Genomic DNA, 21,418 nt, shown 5'->3' on the forward strand with positions numbered 1-21,418 from the left:
ACGCGGTTGGAAAAATGAACAAAAACGTTTGGTACAAGGGACTGGACGATCGTGCACTCGCAAGCTAATGGCCAATATTTCGCGGTGGAGAAAGCGAAGCGTTGAACGGAGGTCGTGGGCCTCGTTAAACGCCGTCCATAAACTTAGAAGAATCGTTTCACATTGTGGAAATCATGATATTGCGCGAGAATCAAATGTGTTAAATCAAATAACATTATTGTATGAGAGCGCGCAAGTTTCTCATTCATCATGGATGTTATCTTTGTCGGCGGAAATAAAAACAGATGAGAAATCGATGACGCGATAAATAATCTTTTTTTTTAGCTTCTTAATTATTTTCTTTAAGGACGCTAGAATCTTGAAATTCAAGATACATCGCTGATTTATAACGGGTCCTTACTAACACGGGAGAACTCTTACGAGACTTACAGAGCATAGTTACGATATCGCGTGGCGAGGCCGTAAAAGCATACAAGTGTTAAGATGAGCCCGAAACAGTTAGACATACGCATGTTCTCAAAGAACTAGGTTGTTACATAAGAATACCGCATAATTCAATTCTATTCAAATATAAGCGAATTTTTATCTCGCTGTATATGATTAACTCACACGTACGCATGTATATTTATCAAATCATAAATTAATAAGACACGTACGCACGGAAGAAAAGAATTGTGCCGTCACAGCAAAACAGTTCCCGCTACTTTATACTCAATTAAACTTTGCTGTTAATATGATTATATGATATTACAATGAATTTGGTTTTTCATGGTAAAATAAAATATCTTGCTATATAAATATGTTTGTAGAAACGCGAATCTGCAGTTAAAGAAAATTTAAATTGTTAATGAAATATTCCTAGCAAAAGTATTTCGTTATTATTCTTTAGTGAGATTCTTTTAGTGAGATAAAAATCAATTTGTTGGTATACCGAAATAATCAGATTTGCCAAAACTATTTTCAATATATAAATAAAATTAGTATCTTTTAAACGAATCTCTTGGTTGTTTATATAATAATAATTAGCAGCACATACGGTAATTGGTACGACAGCTTGATATACGTTGCACAAGTTTCTTCATGCACTAAACACATTATTAATGCAAATTTTATATAGCCGCGGAGTTATTAATTACGCAAATGATACGGGCGTGTGAATTAACGGCGGTTCCTATGTGTTTCGCCTCAGGTTACGTACTCGGCCGATCTCGCGATCGAGATACCAGGCAACCTGAGTCAGGGTGGTTCCTGGTACCGTTTGGATTACAGCCCACCCGTCGGCTCTCCACCGCCAAACACCACCATAGCTGCCACCGACATCGGTGATGTCATAAAGTTCAGGGACGGCCTGCCTGGGACAAGATACGAGTACTGGCTATACTACAGCAACAGCACTCTTCACGATTGGCTAACATGGACCGCATCGATTACAACACGTATGAAATCTGATTCTGTTCGATACTATAAATATTTTTGACAGTATATATTTTTTTAAATATAGTCTATCTTTTTTCCCAGCTGTTATCATTTAAACTCTTTATGTGCGATTTATCTTGATGATTTTAATCAATTTTTAACGTCCAAGCAAGCAAACGATTACTTGTTTATTACGATAAATTTCACTAGACTAGATCAATTAATATAATTTAATTCATTAGCACCCGATCCTCCATCAAATTTGACGGTATCGGTGCGAAATGGGAAGACCGCGATCGTATATTGGTCGCCTCCGGCCCAGGGGAATTATTCCGGTTTCCGGTTGCGGACGCAGAGCTTCAGCGATACCGGAAATCCCAAGACCACTGTCATCCCCGTCGATTCGGTACCCTACACACTTCGTGATCTCACGCCTGGTGCCACGTACTCGCTTCAACTTTTTACCGTGTTAGATGCCAAAGAGAGCGTTGCTTATACTAGCCGAAATTTTACAACAAGTACGTAAATACATATCTTGAAAATTCAAAATATTTCGTAAAGATTGATATATTTATGTATATCTAATGTTGAATCATTTATAGAACCGAACACTCCGGGAAAATTCATAGTCTGGTTCAGGAACGAAACGACGTTGCTGGTGCTATGGCAACCACCTTATCCAGCCGGAATATATACACACTACAAAGTTAGCATAGACCCACCTGACGCGATAGAATCTGTTCTCTATGTAGAGAAGGAAGGCGAGCCACCTGGTCCTGCACAGGCAGCTTTCAAAGGACTCGTTCCAGGTCAGCTGTTTGCTATCATGTAATCACATTCGCATATTGGATCGCAGAACTATTAGGCACACTAAATAATCCAGACTTTGTTACATAAACTTATTTCAAGATACATTACATCATTTCGTGAAAAATCAATTTTGAGCAAATAGAAACTGTATTTCAAATTACAAACAAATAAGGTTCGTGTATTCCATATAAATATTTGCGTATATCGAAGTCAAATCAATTTCATTATTTTATTTTTCTAGAAATGAAACTCATAGTAGAATCACGGAGAAAGTATGCTGTAAATAGAGCAGTGCATGAATTGCAAGAGGATTCCACAGTTGTATCAATATTTATTATTCTTAACATTGAAAACAAAATTAAGGTCTTTAATAGAATTTAAGTAGGCCTGCTAAGGAAAGTTAGAGATTGTAATTTATTCTCGTCTTATCTTAGTTAGAGATTGTAACTTATCCATATATACAGATACAATGAATAATTACGAATATATTTATTTAGTTTTAATTGAGTCGTACATTAAATACTTCGTTTTCCATACTTGACATGATACGGACCTTGATACGCTTGATTATACAAGCATGCAACGGAATTCGTTATCACTATTGGTATCTGCGGTGTTTCTTGGAAAGCAAAGTTGCGCAAGGAAAAATCTAATACAATAAAAATTTAAAGAGAAACTATTTAAAAAAGACATTTTAAAAAACACAAATAGATAAGCAAATTCTATTTGCTCTTATCTCTCAAAACTCTTAAAATTATATTTTTATATAATAAAACAAAAATTAATTATAGGTTTTAAACTATTTTACAAACATTTAATATCAATAAGATCACTTTTAGAGAATTTTGAATACAAACATAGATTAAATATATATACATTTTGACATTTATAAATTTATTTCATTTATCGTAAGTTAGCATTAATTTTTAATTAAAGTAAAAAATACATTATGATAAATTGGAATTCTACTTACATAAATAATTTATTTGTATAAATTTATTACTTTTTTTAAAATACGGAAACAAAGTATGTTTATTTCTGCTAAATTATTTACATTTCCGGTAACAGGTAGAGCATACAACATTTCCGTACAGACCGTTTCCGAGGATGAAACATCCGCGCCCACCACAGCCCAGTACCGTACGGTACCGCTGCGTCCCCTCAACGTGACTTTCGACAAATCTTCTGTGACATCAACTTCCTTTCGTATGTTTTGGAACCCTCCCAATGGAACATCCGAGTTTGACAAGTATCAAATATCGCTTGGTAGTAATCGGAGGCTTGCGCCGGTCACGCGCAACCGAGATGACGAGAACAGATGGGAGTTCAAGGACTTGGAGCCTGGCAAAACATATCAAGTAGTAGTGAAGACGGTCTCTGGCAAGGTCACCAGTTGGCCGGCCAGTGGAGACGTTACTCTAAGTATGTTCTCTTTTATGTCGCGTCTCTTAATTTAGAAATCACTGAAAATAACGTCCTCGTAATTATTTAGCATTACATTTTAATTTTATTCTTTATCATGTTTGTAGGACCGCTACCTGTTCACGATCTTAGGGCAGTAATTGATGAGAAGACTGGTATGGTAGAGGTTTCCTGGAGTCCAGAGAATTCCAGTACGCAGGACAGTTACAAGTTGCAATATCACGAAGTGGAAACATCCATTGGCGGCGATAGTAACACTTTAACAACTGATAAAACGAAGGTGAACATATCACAGACTATTGTGCAAAAACCTCTTTTACGTTGTCTTCGTTTTTTTTTTTATAATCTGTCTGACATAATTATTAACTTGATAGGTAACTCTGGAAGCTCTGCTGCCAGGAAGAAATTATTCCATAATAGTTCAAGCAATTAGCAATAAAGTCGAGTCGAATGAAACTATTCTATACCAAGCGACACGTCCTGCCAGTCCCGTAATTGAGGATCTTAAGCCCATTGAGAAGGGTTTGAATATCTCTTGGAAGAGCGACGTCAATTCGAAACAAGAGAAGTTTGAAGTGACTCACAACAGAAATGATACTGGAGAAAGTGCAACTACTCTAACTACAGAATCGCACATTGTTTTGGAAGATCTTTATCCTGGTGCAGCATATGAAGTCAAGGTCTTTGCCATTAGTCATGGACTTCGAAGCGAGCCGCATGATTATTTACAAGCCGTTTGTAAGTAATGATTATAGTCAGATTTTTATGTTATTGTCTCTCATTCAACATCGAGAAGTACAAGTAATTTACTGACGATTTATTAAATTTTTTTCAGTACCTCATCCTCCGAAAAATCTTAGTATCGAAAAAGTCACGAGCAACACTATTGTCGTGCACTGGGAAGCGCCAACAAATTCAATATTCACTGAATACTCCATCAGATATCGCACTGAAGATGAACCCAGGTGGGTTAAACTTCCCAGCGTGCGTGACACGGAAGCAGAAGTGGCAGATATGACACCCGGTGAGAGATATACCATACAAGTGAACACTGTCAGTTATGGCGTCGAAAGTTTGTATCCACTGCAAGTGAATCACACAGTCCGTAAGTATATCGTAAATTATTGCATAATTCTTTTAAATTAATAATTAATAAAACTGGAATAATTAACGGCGATGTAAAATTTAGATTTGGATATATTTTTTATGTGTAATTTTAGGACCTAACCCAATTTTAAATATTACCCCGATTATCGACTCTACCAATGTAACTTTGGAATGGCCGCGGCCTGAGGGTCGTATCGAGACCTACGTTATAAGATGGTGGCCAGTAGAAAATCCAGAGGATTCCAGAACAAAAAATGTCAGCGAGAGCAATGATGTACCCGATATCGAAGAGAATTCTATACAAACCGAGAGGATTTTAGTGAGCGACCTAATGCCTGGAGTGCAATATTTCTTCGTTGTCTACACAATTTCCTATGATCTAGTTAGTGACATCAGCAATTTAACTACGAGAACGAGTGAGTGCATCGATTTCCTCAGTTATCAGTGATAATGAGTGAAATTATGTTAATATATCTACTACTTTTCGCTGTTTAACGATTCATTAACGAATTTCGCCTGAGCATGAATGTTATTGAATATATCCTAACCAGTTATTAATGTTATATTATCGTTGTGCTCTTTATTATATATTTCTACTACATTGTATTCGTCTAGCGTCAGAATTTAGATCTATTCTTTTTGGCTGACCTGGTTGTACTAGTTCACAGTTTATTTTTCTTTCTTATATTAGAAGAAGAAAGATAAACTCTGAATTAGCCAGTTTAGTTAAAGAGAACAGGCTCTTTATCTCCATAATTTTATTTGAAATCTGACGGGTAGCGGGCGACTAAGACAGTGGTAGGTTGATTGGTAATCAGACAAACAAAAACGAAACTTTGAAATTTAGTGCCACTGATCCAGTCCGAAGTCGTCGTAGTGGTCGATCGGGACCAACCGGGGTCATTAACGTTGAGATACACGCCGACACCGATTCAGTCCTCGAAGTTCGATCTTTATCGATTCAGGATTAGCGATGAAACTAATACCACGAAGGAACGTATGGTGGATGATGTTGACACCAAGATTACATTTGTTGGATTAACACCTGGGAAACTGTACAATGTGACTGTTTGGACAGTAAGCGATAATGTAGAGAGCAGACCTCTCCTTCGGCAAGACCGACTCTGTAAGTATCCATGTGATACAGCGTGAATTAAAATGATTAGACACTAATTTCGTAATTTTAATTAATATATACGAGTGCGTCTGCTTAAAAGGATGAAATTTGTAGTTTGTATTATTCTTATATCTAACGTAACATACTTAAAAACTACGACTTCGCAAATAATCCACCTAAAAACATGGTATCATTATGTTTTTTTCTTTTGAAATAGTTTTTTATTATTTCACAACCTAACATTGTAATTATTACTTTATGTACAAATTATAACTGTGAAAAGATCGCAGTGAAGGAATTAAATAAGATTTATAATCACATATGACGTTTCAGTTTTTCTATACGTATATGTGTATCTAAAAAATATTTTTATAGCAGCCGCAGATCTTAATATATATATATATATATATATATATATATATATATATATGCTATCATATGTTTATCTAAAAACCTTTTGAGCGAAAACCTTTTTTATAATATTTATGTAAAACTGATCAGGCATTTATTTTTGTCTATTTTTATTAGCCCGAAGATAAATATAATTTTTAGATCCTGAACCGATCACTGCGATCCATGCGATCGACGTAAATGATACGAGGATCACTTTGACCTGGGACACCCCACACGGAGAATACGATACTTTTGAAGTACAGTACATTAATACGGAAGGAAACTACATCCAAAATATAACCTCGGTCAATGTGATCACCATCTTTGATTTGAAACCGCATAGAAATTATACGTTCACGTTGGTTGTACGTTCGGGTACAGAATCATCTTACCTGAGAGTCTCAAATCCGCTCAGCGCCAGCTTTACCACCAGCGAATCGTATCCAGGAAAGGTGGAGAAGTTTCATCCCATCGACATTCAACCAAGCGACATCAGTTTCGTGTGGTCTCTTCCTAGCCAGGAGCAAAATGGCATTATTAGAAAATTTAGCATTACCTATGGTTTAGAAGTAAGTTTTCCTTTCATGAAAATATATTTAAGTATAATTACCTAAAAAAAATATGAGACATATTACGGATAAAGTTAGTTTGAATTTTTTTACACATTGAAACTCATGTCATGTGGTACTTTAAATTATATAAATGTTCTCTTACAATTCTACTAGGGTTCAACACATACCCAGATGCAAGACTTCAGGCCAAATGAACTACGCGGTGTAATCAAATCCCTCATACCGGGCAAAACTTACATCTTCCGAATTCAAGCGGAAACTAAAATTGGCTTTGGCCCTGAGGCGATCTGGAAGCAGAAGATGCCAATACTAGCACCGCCAAAACCGTCCACGCAAGTAGTACCGACCGAGGTCTGTAGAAGTAGCACAACTATTCAAATCAGATTTAGGAAGAATTACTTTAGCGAACAAAACGGTGCGGTAACGTCATATACCATCATCGTTGCCGAAGATGATAGTAAGAACGCTTCTGGACTGGAAATGCCTAGTTGGAGAGATGTTCAAGCCTATAGCATTTGGCCACCCTATCAGGTAAATTTTATTATTAGATTATTAAATTATTTTTATAATCAAGTTAAATGTGATTACAAAGTAATGCAGATTTTATTAAAATAGCACAGCTACTTTGCAAAGTTCAGATATTTGTTGTATGAATTTTGAACTTAAAAATGATTGATTGGTCAACAGATTATAGAATAATCTGTAAAATAAATATTTGAAAACTTACACAACAACGAAAAAATTAAATTTCAACAACAAAATAAATATAGTAATGTGTTTTTGTTACAATAATTAGCAATGTCAATCTCAACTCAATGTACAAAGAAAACGCCAGAAGGATAAGAGGCAAACTAAATCGTTCAAGATAATTAATGCAGTACATTATCCCGCACCGTGCTTATTGACTTGCAAGATCATGGACAGTTGTCGTAAAATGTATGCGTTATGACGTAGATCCGCAATCGCACATAAATAACTTACAAGCTATGACTAGAACATTATGCGCAGAACGAAGGATACGTATAATCTAGTTGTGATTTAGAACTGTGAAGGTGTAGATGTGATCAACGCGATATATGAACATTTTACAAAAGTCGCGAAATTATATTTAATTATTTATATATTTACTATCGAATAGAAAAGCAGTGCGTGTAAATCAAATCTAATAAATTTTTTGTAAAGATAATACAATTTTAAATTGACAGAACTTTTAATTTTTTTCTTTTATTCGATATTTTTGATAACATTATTAAATTCTGTACTTTTAGGAATATTTGAAAATAATGTGCGAGATTGTGAAAATATAACGCAGATATAATTACATCAATTTTGAAAATTATATAGTATTAAAGAAGTTGATTGTTCAATGGCCATTGTACTAATTGATTGCGGTCTTTCCTTACGATTGTGATTCTTCGAATAGTATTACTGACGTTAATAGTAACTGCGTTAAAGAAACTGCGTAGCAAAACAAAAGCAAAGTTCATCGCGGAATGTATAGCAAAGAAAATTGTGATTGCATTTTAGTTGTGAGAAAGTTTAGAAAATACGAAGATGGATATTTTGAACAACTTTATTTCAAAAACCAAGAAAATAGTCATGCAGGTGTGATAATAACTATATATACAAATTATGTACACACACACGTACAAATTCGTAATTATATAAAAGTATTTGCTTAAATTACTTAAATTTATATAACAAGTATATTATAAATATTCAAAAACTTAATAAATTTGGAGATATAAAACTGAACAATTTAATGAATTTAAAGAGAATTTATATTATATTTACTCATTAAATTGCAATATTATATAATAATATTAAATTAGTATCAGTTAGTTGATTACAATAACATGTATATTTTATAAATCCTTAGGTAATGGAGCCATATTATCCTTTCAAAAACGGATCAGTGGAGGATTTCACAATCGGCTCGGAGAATTGTGACAACAAAATTGGATATTGTAATGGACCATTAAAATCAGGATCTACTTATCGGGTGAAAGTGCGCGCATTTACAGCACCCGATAAATTTACGGACACCAGCTACAGTTTCCCCATTCAAACAGGTGAGAGCGATCGCGTGAAAAGTCTTAAAACATGAAAAAAATCACGTCCCATTAACGCATCCGATGTCTCTCTTTCTCTCTTGTTCTTTCTTTTTTGTGATTTAATGAGAACTTAGGCATATTTGAGCAGGTATACATTATAATAACAATAATGGTATGTAATAACGATGCATCCGATGCGATAAGTGGTTTGTAAAATTTTAGAGGCACACTGCGCATGTAGTGAAAGCCTCGCTAAATTCATGCCTCGTTATTTCGTGTACATGTCTGCCCAAGGATTGCTGCTGGCAGGTAAGAGATCTTGGAATGGTAGTTCGAAGCTTTATTCTTCTCGTGTGATAAGTGTGATATCTTTTTAAAGAAACAAATGTATAACTCACGCGACTGTTCTTGGCAATCGTCTGACTCATGATAATGCTCAAAATTCGCTGTGCGTGTCGAACAGATAAGGACAACACGGCCATCATAGTCGGTGTCACCGTCGCCATAGCATTGCTGCTGTTTCTACTGGGCATCGGATTGTTCATGCGAAGGAGAAGAAGTCAGGGTCGCAAGACAACAGAAACCAGGGCAACCGATAATTTGTCATTGCCGGACAGCGTTATTGAGACTAGGTGCGAAGAAATTACTTCAATTTTACTAAATTGAGCTTGTAACAATAACACTGTTACACTTTATAAGATGATTATACCATACTTTCATTTTGCCAGAAATGCAAATTATTAAAAAATTAGAAATTTCATTTATCGATTCTTTGATCGGCTCTTTAATGTAAAATCAATCTTCTTTAATACAAATTTACAGGTAATTTCGTGCATTATTCTTATTTTCATTTTTTAATGTTATTATGATGATCAAGCATTAGCTTTTATAATCATACTTATGAATGAGAATTTCTTCTTTTATTTTTTGAATCCTTTATATAACAAATGTGTTAATTTATTAAAAAAAATAAGAAACTTGGGAAAAATTATTTATCGTTTAATTTTTTAATGTGAAGTCTACAAATGACAAACCTGTTTATAGTGCAAAAATATTTCATCGCGCATGTTGGCTAATAGGCTGAGTGGATACGCGTTTGTTCTTTAACGATCTTTAATAATTAATAACTCGTTATTAATTGTGAAAATCGCAAAATGATAGACTTTTACAATTATCGAATCGGTGGACTTTTCAGTTTGTCCTGCTCTACCTGCACACAAGTAATATATCATTAGGAATTAAACACTCTATGACTATAATATTTATTGTTATATTCAGCCGGCCCATCAAAGTCGAAGATTTCGCTGAGCATTATCGTACCATGTCGGCGGATTCCGACTTCCGGTTTTCGGAAGAGTTTGAAGAATTAAAACATGTCGGAAGAGATCAACCGTGCACTGCAGCGGATTTGCCTTGTAACCGGCCAAAGAATCGTTTTACAAATATTCTTCCATACGATCACAGTAGATTCAAACTTCAACCTGTTGATGATGAAGAGGGCTCCGACTACATTAATGCCAATTACGTACCGGTGAGAGAAAAACTGGCCTCTTCTAAAACTGTTAAATTAAACGTTTCAAATAATTTAAATTTGACAACAATTCCTTTGATATATTTTTTTTATCATATAACAGGGTCATAATTCACCACGAGAGTTTATCGTGACTCAAGGACCGTTGCATTCGACTCGCGATGATTTCTGGCGAATGGTGTGGGAAAGTAACAGCAGGGCTATCGTAATGCTAACGAGATGCATCGAGAAGGGCAGAGAAAAATGCGACCATTACTGGCCGATGGACACTTTGCCAGTTTATTACGGAGATATCTGCGTCACAATACTCAATGAGACGCACTATCCGGATTGGAGTATCACAGAATTCATGTTATGCAGAGTGAGTAGTTATTTTTTTTCTAATATTTTTTTAAAAGCATACAACTCTTATTAATAATTAAATTTTCTAAATCTTTGATTAAAATTTAAAATGACGTGCTGTAGGGTGATGTAAAGAGAGTGATACAACACTTCCATTTCACTACCTGGCCGGATTTCGGCGTTCCCAGTCCGCCGCAGACTTTGGCGAGGTTTGTCCGAGCGTTCAGGGAACGAGTCAGGCCCGATCAGAGGCCTATAGTGGTTCATTGCAGCGCCGGTGTGGGTCGTAGCGGCACCTTCATCACTTTAGATAGAATACTGCAGCAAATTCTTGTTTCGAAATACGTTGACATCTTCGGAATTGTCTGGGCGATGAGGAAAGAGCGAGTCTGGATGGTCCAGACGGAGCAGCAGTATATTTGTATCCATCAGTGTCTTTTGGCTGTTCTGGAGGGACAGGACACCACTGGACCACCACGAGAGATTCATGACAATCAGGGATTTGAAGGTACGCCCCGAAATTCTATTATCTTCACGAGATAATCAATTGGGACAATTCAATTGCGGAACAAGGGTGATTAATCACAAAGTACAACTTAGAGAACACATCACAATGGGTAATCAAAATATCAATTGTTGAAGAGTTGAACAGTTGAAACCGATGAGTAGTGCATGAAGGGGTTCTAAATAGAATATCTGTGATATGTCACCTGTTTTCTTATGCAAAGTCTTCCCTTGCATGGAGACAGGTTAAATATTTTCTAGCAAATATTAATATTAAATATTAATATTAATATTAATATTAATAAAATTATATTAATACAAAGTAGAATATTTTATAAAGCGCAAGGAAACACGATATAAAGAGTAAATTAATTGGTTATTTTGCGATGGTGACGGTACGATGTAGGCAACGGTGATGGCTATAAACATGCATTATTTTATCTTGTGATTGAAAACAACGATGTAAAACCCTTTTTGTAAAATGTTATCACTTCCTCCGCCTAGTAACTCACACCCCCCTTTCTGCAATCTTTTGCGACCTTTGTATTCAGGCAAAAATCGAAGCTCGGTCGAAAGCACTAAGAGTCCTGCCGAGGCTGAGAAGGAGAGGTGACCTTCAAATAGCGACTCCTGCATCGAGGGTAATTTCGATCGTTGCTTTTTTTCTTCCCTGCATGAATATACACGTTACGGACACTACCAAATAAATGCTAAATTTCTATACTAATCATATATTTGCATGTGAGAACAAAGTAACAATGTATGTTTTATTGAACACTGATAATATTCTGTCAACAATGAAAATGCCTACCTGCGTTACACAAATTATAAATTTAATTATTACGATTTTTCATACAAATTTCAGCGAAATAATTGCAACAACCAAGATTATAAATTTTGCTTTTTAGATATATTAAATTTTATATTAAATTTTACCTGTTCAAATATATATTGGAATTTGTTATTTACACAATTTTTTAGAATATTACATTATTTCTTATTAGTATCATATAGTTACCATCTACAATATTCGAATATTTTTTCAAAAATTTTATTTTACTAAAAATAAAAGAAGATTTTTATCTGAAATTTAATTAATCACAGATTTTACAAAACACTGATTTTATTTGCAATCACAAAAAGTAACAATAGTAACACAAAAAGTAGCTTGTAAAGTAGCATGATCGCAACGTACATGATTAATAATAGTTATAATGAATCTCTTCTAACTTAATTTCTTATTTCGCAGATGACGAAGGAATAGCCGAGTCAGGGATGTGATGGTTCGATTACTGGTTAGGAATAATGTCGATCGACGATGACAAGAGTGAATCTCATTTTCCAAAGGTGCTTGAATCTTTAGGATTCCTCAAGTTTTCTTGGAAAAGAAAAATATAGTCAGAGAAATAACAGTCCAGATGGACTGAAAAGATGAAAGCGAACAATGCATGAATAATCATTTGCAAAGCAATTAGGTTGCGTTGGTATAATTAATGGAAGAAATCTCCTGGAAGAAGCGTTTTACATTAAGGGATGAAATGAGCACGTACTTTTATTCCTCTATCGGCTACATATCGAACTTAAGCGTATTCCGTGATACACGTAGAGTAGTTTCACGAATAGGATAATTCTATCGGGAAAGTGTAAAAAGGACAATAACAAAGAAGGAAGAAAAATAACAAAGGAGATGGAAGAAATGGGAAAGTGTAAAAAGGACAATAACAAAGAAGGAAGAAAAATAACAAGGGAGATGGAAAAAATATCAAATCGAATATGCTGCCAAGTGTGGATTTACGAATCAAATGCTTGCGCGTTCTTTTATACGCGTTGTGCGACGATCAGAGAGATTACGTCTTTATTAATATATAACTCATACATATCTATGTAGTATACATATCTATGTGTAAGTAGCAGAAAGTTGATAAGGCGCGCGATGTTGATAAATGTAAATCATAAATTATAACGAGTGCAGAGATGCATATTCCACTGGTTGTGTCACGATGGGGCCATCGCACATCCGCAATGAGTCTATCGATCGTCTTTCTTAAGTCGCAATATGTAAGAAAATAGCATTTTAGATCAGTTGAATCTCATGCAGACATTGCGAACTGGCGTCTTGGTTCCTCTCCCGATGCAAACACTCTTCTGAGATTACCACCAATAACCACTTTGTTCATATTTCGCGTTCTATGCGAACGGACGCGTGAAAGATTATCTTTATGTTATCTTATTATCGTTTCCAGATATATTATCATAGTCGGATGAAACTCTCTTAAAAGCGATTCGAAAGCGAGACGAAACGCACTCGATGATCACGCTGGTTGAGTTATCGTTCAGAATAGCGAGCCGTCCGTCCAAGAATCATACCGAAGACGCGTGTTAGACCGTTGGTTTGATAAGTAATAATGTCAAAACAAGTTATCTAGGAAAAAAATCGGGAGAACAAGCGGGTGTGGATGTGCGGAACTTTTGATCGATCTTTCTTTCTGAGATGAGCGAAACGATATCAGTGGGAACAAAAAACTCGCATTTTCGTAGAAGCCATATCATTTTTTGAAAAGGATCAGTGTGCGTGTATATGCGTGTGAGTATGCGTGTAGATATGTGTGCGTGCGTGTGTAAGTAATTGATTGATAATCAATTGACGCTATGTATTGTCCCCTTCTATCATTGCGAACCGTTGAAAAGCAATAGAATATCGTAATATAGATGTGCGATAATCCCCAGGTAGCTTCAGATAGACAAATAGACAGATAGACAGAATCTTGCAACTCGTAATTGATTCTCAATGGTGAACATTCAAGGTAAACAGACAACTAGAAAAATTGAATAATCATTTCCAGTATTTAATGTCGCTTTTGCGGCGATATATACAAATATTTGTACTTAATTTTATATTCTTGACATAGACGTGGCAAAACGTAACTGATTGCACGATGTAGATAAATTATTTTTTATTTCGTAATCGAAGTTAGTTGAATTTTATCTATCAAATTATTCAAAAAGATTAAATTTGAAAAAAAAAAGGAAAAAAAAAAGGAATTTCGTGTTCATCGATGCTGTATTTTTGGATGAGCATTTTTACAACGGTTCATATCGTGAACCGCAAACCTATAAACGATTGCAGGGGCTGTTAAAAATTACATTTTACGATAAGCACTATTCAGAATTTATATTAATCCGCTATTCGCTAGAAGCGCCGATAACATGCGTAGTTAAATAACATGTAATTAAATAAATAAATTGGAATACATCAACATGAAACGTATATATTTTAAATAAATTTTTTTTAAAAGCATGCTTTTAATAGTTTAAAATAGTTTTAAATTGTTTAAAGCGGATTAATAAAAAATCTATGTGATTCATCGAAACTGTCTGTATGATAATCTTACATAACGTACTGTACGTATGCACGTTGATAATAATTGTGCTGTTGATATGCTAATGCAGCACGCTATCAGTGTTAGTTTATATGCGAAAGATGCGGAAGATATATTAAAGAAAAGCATGAAAAAGTATGAACGATATTCGAATTCTAGCATTCTGTTAACTTTCATTTTTATCGTTTGTACTATTGTTTCCATATTTGAGAAATTTAATCAAAGATATGTATTGAAATGCTATTGTTGAAACAATTTAACAGTGAAATCGATGATTTTTTTTAATACTCAGATAAGAGTTATTTCAAAAAGGAAATTAATTTTTCTATTGTTTTTTTTAATGCAATATAGTTGTTATTGGAACTTTATAAACTGTATAAATTTATTTGTATTGCAGCTTTTATTTTTATATATTTACTTTAAGATCGGACCTACTGGACAGAAGGTTGTATTTTATCTAACTATAGACATATAACATAATGTGTTGACATTATTGAATGTGTATCATGAACGATAATTTTATATCTTATGTACATTTCCTCAACGCTATAATATAGCGTACTTGCGATTCCTGGTTAAATGGGACATTATTTATAATTGAATTCTTCTATTGATAGCTGAGCTCAAATATTTTCTATATTTTGTTATCGTTAATTAATTATACTTTTTTAAGTTATAGTTATAAATTATGCATATCTATATATAATATTAAAACATTTTTTGTAAATCTTACAATTAGATTAGAGAACTATTATTTGCAATACCGATACCAATGTTGAAAATTGTCTTTCGTTTTATTAATTGAGCTGAAATTTTTTACGATAATGTACTTGAACAATAACTATAAGGATACAATTATGTGTTTCTTTTTAGAAATGGGATTATAAAACGAACAATAATACTATATTCCATATTTAGATCCGCAGATAAATCTGCATGTCTATAACTAAAGCAAAGAATCCAGCAATGTTGTGCAATCATTGTTCTTTTATAGTTAAGGTATCATAGAATTTGTTTTTAATCTGTGGATGAAAAGTCGCATTGAGGACAGGAATAACATGCATTAAATGTCAATCCATCAGATTTACAATTAGCTTAGTGCTTGAACTATTCTGCATTATTTTATTCTGTGATAAAGTATAATCGTCGATCAAGAACGAGGAACAAAAGACCCGTCAGGCACAAATGCGGTAGATCTTCCGGAACGAATTAATAGCAAAATCGTTTTCACCACCAGCGTTAGTATGTGCCAATCGTTACTGTTATATCAATCGTCGACATCGAAATCCGAAACTTGCAGAACGAGATGTTAATATACGCCTATCAAAGAGTTTACTGGGCGATATTTTGTATATAATTTTATATTAAGATCGAGTTTTCTTTATGTCAAGTTTATTCATCATCAATCTCCTTCGCTCTAAAGAACTATTTTCTGTGAAAAATGGCGGTAATATCGCCATAAGACAAATTTATTCCAGTATCGACTATCTTTTGAACAAAATATTTAACGGCGAAGTGACACAGATGCGTTTTCACGACGATTCGATACGATGCAAAGCGATACGGAATACGAAGAGAGTACTTGATATGAATAAAAACAATAGGAACTTGTTGCAAATTATTGTCGCGATTTTTCACGAAGAATCGATAAATTTACACAAGCGCACACTCGGCATAGGTCTATAATCTCTTTTGTAAATATATTTTATATCGGCTGCGAGGGCAGTTTGTTACGCGTGGGCGGCTTCATAAATGAAGAATCCCATCTGTCTCTCGCAACGACAAGACTCGTAAACTCGTACAGTTATTTCTGTCACGTAATATCGTAATACATATTAGTATATATCTGAGAATTTGTACAACACGTGCGAAGCACGAAGGGGCACAGGTTGCCCTACAATATCGTATTATACAACATGCGAAAAAGAAGGGACACGCTTGCATAATAAACGTGGCTCTTCCAGTAATCATTCTTTCTCGCTTTCTTGTTTTATTCTGTATCCTCCATCATCAATTATCAATACATATTACAATTATCAATACAGTATTTAATAAGTAAATAAAAAATAAGAAAATCATGTTTATGTAAAAAATTTTTTTAGTAAATTATATATTTCTTTCTATTTTAAATATAGTTGATTGTGCTTTTATTTAATACATAATTTCTACATTCCAAATAATTACAAAGATTTTTTATTAATAATAATAATATAAAATAAAGATTAATACAAGTATCTTTTAGATTGAACAATGTTTGGACCGATTTTCTGGACGCTGATAACGCCTACATAATGTTAGTTGTTTTCGAATTTAATGGCACTTCTGATGGCAATTCTAATGAAGAATTAAGTTTGTTGCGCTTATGTGAATCAGGTTTAATGGTAGTTCCACTCATGGGACGACCTATAATTAACATATATTATTGAATCCTTAATTCAAGATATATATATATATATATATATATATATAATTATATTTATATTTAAAATACTAGCAATTTATCAAATATTTTATTAAACTTATAAAATTCACTTTATAATGTTGAAAAAGATATACAAATGTTAGTTTCTGATAAAGCATAAAACAAAGTTTTGCTTAAAAGGAAAGTATTTAGTCTGCACTCTAAGAATCATTGAGTAAAGTTTGAAGTCTTGACGACAAGTCACGCCTGTCTACTACAAAGAGTCGCGACAAGTTTCTTTGAATCTTTACTTTCCTCTCAGTTGGCTGAGCATTCTAGAGAGAATTCCACGCCCGGTGTCCTCCGTGGGTTTATCGATAACTCCATTGTCCTCATTATGAGGATGCCTACGTAGTATACGACTCAGCGATCCTGCCCGGGGACGAACAAAAAGTTTCCTGGGCGAACCATCTTTGTCAACGAGCTTAAGCATCCTCCCCAAAGAGTTTGTCTTTTCTTTCTTTGATGCTTTTTCATCATAATCATTGACGCTCGTCGCATTCTGCATAAGGTACAAAATGCTTAACGTTGTTAAGAAAATTTGTTATGCCGACTTATTCGAATATTATTACGTAAAAATAACATGTAACATGTTACTATTATTAAATTAGTCTATTACATTAGTCTATTAGTCTATTAAATATTCAGTTTTAATATAAATATAATCGACGCCTAATTTTGATTAATGAATTCTATTTTGCAAGCATCCAATCCATAGTGATTATTATATTGACATACTGGTTCACTGATTATAACAGACTAATCAATTAAACGTTTATTATTTGTTAACGAGATTAATTTAGACAAACAAATTAGGTTGTTTCAAAAAACTTTATATATTATTTGGTAATATTAAAGTATGTTAAAATATATTTTAATCGTTGACCGAAAACATACATTACTTGATACAATATTTAAAACCCATTAAATTTCTTAAATATTAAATTATTTAATGAAGACTTAGAAAAGTTATTTGAGAAAGAGATTGTGTTGTAGGCTAAATTAATTTTTTTTCAGGCTTATTTTTTGAAATAAAGTTAATAAAAAGTACGTAAAAACTTTTGAAATGATCTGGTGCAGATATGAAACGCACAATACGTAGGCGGACAAAACTATTAAGATGCATTCAAGGTTGGATGCGGCCTGTATGTATTACAATTCGTTTTCACTATCCTGACACTCTCAGGATTCAAACTTTCTTCATATATCATGAGATATTACTGAAGCCCGCACGCACCCAGAAGCATCTTACATTTGTGAAACATGACGCCCTAAGGATCCAAATTACTTACGGTGTCCAAGCCTAAAGAAGATCTTCCCACAGCAGACATACGCGTCTTAAACATCTTCCCCATTCTATCCAACGTGACGCTCTTCAACCTCCTGACGTCTTGCCTAACAGCTTCGGTCCTCGACATCGTTCGAGTTAATTCCGGTAATTTCCTTGATTCTGATGGGCTCGAGGTCCATCGAGTACCTGTAGAATCTGTCATCGTTTTGGAAACTATAAATGTTACTTTAAACTATGGGGAATCTTTTACATTATAATATAGCATTTGTTATATTAATGTATTTTACGAAAAATCATTATACAACACAACTCTTATTATTTATACACTACCGGTACAGAGTGTTATTGTTAATATTTATAATACATATTGTTAAATTGTAATATATAAAATCGATACAGTGACACATAGAGCCTATTGCGTTTCGCGGTTTACCTTTCTAAATAAACCATTTGTCGTATATCGCGATTGGCAAATCGATAGTACACCAATCACACGGCAATAATAAATACGGATGAGTCTTGCGATTGAAACGCGATTTGCGAATGTAAATTGATATGTATTGCCAATCTTTGGAGAAAAGATCAAACGAAAAGTAATCTCATTCGTCACCGTGACTGAACTGTAAGTCAGGAAAATTACGCTTGCATGGTCGAACGAACATGCTTTTTTTTTTTATCGAAGCGCAGATGGTGCGGCGAAATAAATCACGAAATAATTCCTTCAAAGTTTCATATCGAGTACGAATGCGGAAATTTTAGACGGAATCTGGTTGGTTTTCCAAGCCAACATTTTCTGCGATCTTATCTCTCTATTCTTCCTACAATACTTTATTCCGTGCACGTGCACATTTTTCATCGCTGTAAAGAGCAGAGAGACAAAAAGAAAATTATATGAAGTCTGCACATAAACGTAAAGCATTAACGATGCTGTTAAAATTTCAATTCTTCGTTCGGACAAAATACGGTGAATGTATCGATATGGAACGTCGATTAAAATAAACAGATCGCTAGATAGATTCGAACGATAGGGCAATAATTTTTAAATGGATTTTAAATGAAATGAAATTAAAAACACATATCGGAATTGATCGATTGCTAGGCGGAAAACGTTTACGTTATTAAACTCTTTACGGTCATCTATAATTATTTTCACTCAATACGTCTATATCAGATAGACAAAGAAGGAGGAAAGAGAAAAAATAGAGAGAACATTGTAAATAATTACATATAAGAAAAGTAATTAATTATACCAAGAGATGTATATTATAATTTTACAAATAATACGTTATTTAGTTGTTTCTTATCTTGTGAGTGGAAGTAATTAATTTATTAATAAAAAATTATTAATAGAGGTGCCAATTAATTAAAAGCACCCAACTAGTTCCCATGCCGAAAATTATCTGAAAATTTAATGCGACAAATATGCAACGTGGAAGTAAATTGATTGACTCACTCGGAGATATCCGGGAATCACCGAATTCAGCCTCAGCCTCGTCGATTACTTCCTGTTCTGTTAACGCTCTGTCATTTTCTTCGTGACGAATGCCATTAACGCCAACCTAATATAGATACGTCGGTGCAATTTTGTTTTACCTCCAGATTCTGATTATATTTAATTAACAACTGTCGAAACGAATTAGCAAAGTGACTCAACTTAATCGAAATGCACGTTCGAATAAATTCATTCAGAGCGTAACTAACCTGATGCTGTGATTGATCTCTCTTGAAAATTTCCGCATCCGGCTTGTTCACCGGCATCGCGCATTCGAGAGTAATTTTTAGCTGCCGCGGGCGTAATCCTCAATTCCTGCATGAATTTCCGAGTGAATGTGATACGAACGCGTGGGCGGCTACAGCACGGCGTACAATCTAATATTAAGTACGATATTGACATACACAAGTTACGAGAAATAATCGCAAAAAACGATATTGATGATCGCTATTCGCTCATTCCGACGTAAAAAAACGCAATTCGAATATGAATTCAGACAGTTTTATTTTCATCAGAAAGCGTTCCGTCAAAAATCTTTGCGTTGGATATTTCGACCAAGATATCTTGGCTTTTCGCGAAAGCCGACGCGAATAAGATATTGAATTTCGTTCAAATGGAAAAAAATGATCTGTATATAGATCGTCACGTCAATCGTCTGATTGACAGATTTGGTTTATGAATCATCATCAATACCTTCTGTTCTACGGAGATGAAATCTTCGATAATGTTGACAGAAGAGACAATTCTGAGAACTCTCCTTTATCGAGCACCGAATGGATAGTCTTCACATTCTTCTGCCTGCACGTGGATATATAATTACTAATATAAATTGAAAGACAACTTTAAAACATTACTTTCGCCGATATCGTTTGCAGTCTACTGCCAAAAATCTTTGCGTTCTTGGGAATTGGCAATGGCGGAGTTGGAGAAAAATCACGGGTAGCTGTTCGTTTGTTTCGTTACTGAATAAACACGCGACAATCAATCTGCATTCGTTTACAAATCAATGTGATTCAATCATATCGTACAATAGGGAATAGAGATTAATCATGAACTAATAAAAGTATTTCTTTTCAAGACTCAAACAATTTTTTTGTATATAACGTAGAAATAATACTGTATATTAATATTTTAGATATATATTTGCATTGCATGTTTATAATAATACAAAATACGGAATAAGTTAAATTAATTAACTGAAACAAATTGTAAATTTACATAATGTATCATGTTTATGTTTTTGTATTTATGTTTATTAGAATAATATTTGAGATTGCTGTCCAGATTACTCGCATACATACATAATTTATATTATGATATATAAAAATAAAATTTTTTAATTTACTCCGTTTTAATATTAGATAATGTATATTATTATTAATTTATAATTAAATTTGAGTATTTAAGGCACTTTTATTACTTAAATACATTTATAAATGTATTATTTAAATAAGACTATTTTATCTTAATTAACCAACTTGATTTTAAAAATTCGTTTAACTCTCAGTGGTTTGCATGAATTTTTT

General features: G+C 33.9%; 2 protein-coding genes across 4 annotated transcripts in view; one reads left to right on the forward strand and one right to left on the reverse strand.

Annotated features, from left to right (window-relative positions):
• Positions 1–16,615, forward strand: part of Ptp10D (Protein tyrosine phosphatase 10D) — a 36,753-nt gene extending 20,138 nt beyond the window's left edge. Inside the window, exons 4-22 of one of the 3 annotated variants that reach the window (XM_089077193.1) lie at positions 1,190–1,436; positions 1,659–1,934; positions 2,019–2,225; positions 3,295–3,648; positions 3,756–3,928; positions 4,023–4,386; positions 4,484–4,753; positions 4,869–5,171; positions 5,603–5,881; positions 6,425–6,834; positions 6,991–7,368; positions 8,717–8,909; positions 9,186–9,200; positions 9,355–9,523; positions 10,170–10,422; positions 10,526–10,783; positions 10,888–11,272; positions 11,820–11,909; positions 12,518–16,615. In XM_089077193.1, coding sequence (XP_088933319.1) covers positions 1,190–1,436; positions 1,659–1,934; positions 2,019–2,225; positions 3,295–3,648; positions 3,756–3,928; positions 4,023–4,386; positions 4,484–4,753; positions 4,869–5,171; positions 5,603–5,881; positions 6,425–6,834; positions 6,991–7,368; positions 8,717–8,909; positions 9,186–9,200; positions 9,355–9,523; positions 10,170–10,422; positions 10,526–10,783; positions 10,888–11,272; positions 11,820–11,881 — 4,596 coding nt within the window. In that variant the 3' untranslated portion in view covers positions 11,882–11,909; positions 12,518–16,615. The remainder of the gene's footprint in view (positions 1–1,189; positions 1,437–1,658; positions 1,935–2,018; positions 2,226–3,294; positions 3,649–3,755; positions 3,929–4,022; positions 4,387–4,483; positions 4,754–4,868; positions 5,172–5,602; positions 5,882–6,424; positions 6,835–6,990; positions 7,369–8,716; positions 8,910–9,185; positions 9,201–9,354; positions 9,524–10,169; positions 10,423–10,525; positions 10,784–10,887; positions 11,273–11,819; positions 11,910–12,517) is intronic. The other 2 variants (XM_089077194.1, XM_089077195.1) reach the window with 2 other exon arrangements.
• A 741-nt stretch (positions 16,616–17,356) lies between these two features.
• LOC112552721 (uncharacterized) lies at positions 17,357–19,447 on the reverse strand. Its single transcript, XM_025218583.2, has 2 exons — positions 18,402–19,447; positions 17,357–17,611 (listed from the first exon to the last, which is right to left on the reverse strand). Exons 1-2 carry the CDS (start codon positions 18,600–18,602, stop codon positions 17,357–17,359), a joined length of 456 nt encoding a protein of 151 aa, XP_025074368.2. The 5' UTR covers positions 18,603–19,447.
• Between the last annotated feature and the right edge of the window lie 1,971 nt (positions 19,448–21,418).

This window comes from Pogonomyrmex barbatus, unplaced genomic scaffold (genome assembly GCF_055798465.1).
Source record: "Pogonomyrmex barbatus isolate J1 unplaced genomic scaffold, ASM5579846v1 scaffold2, whole genome shotgun sequence".
Taxonomy (NCBI): Eukaryota; Metazoa; Arthropoda; class Insecta; order Hymenoptera; family Formicidae; genus Pogonomyrmex; species Pogonomyrmex barbatus.

Bases quoted from the DNA above. Each gene is read 5' to 3' on its own strand.
- LOC112552721 (XM_025218583.2), bottom strand. From the start codon at position 18,602: ATGACAGATTCTACAGGTACTCGATGGACCTCGAGCCCATCAGAATCA. The intron at 17,612-18,401 runs GTAAGTAATTTG...TACCTTATGCAG, and splicing joins CTTCTTTAGGCTTGGACACC to AATGCGACGAGCGTCAATGA.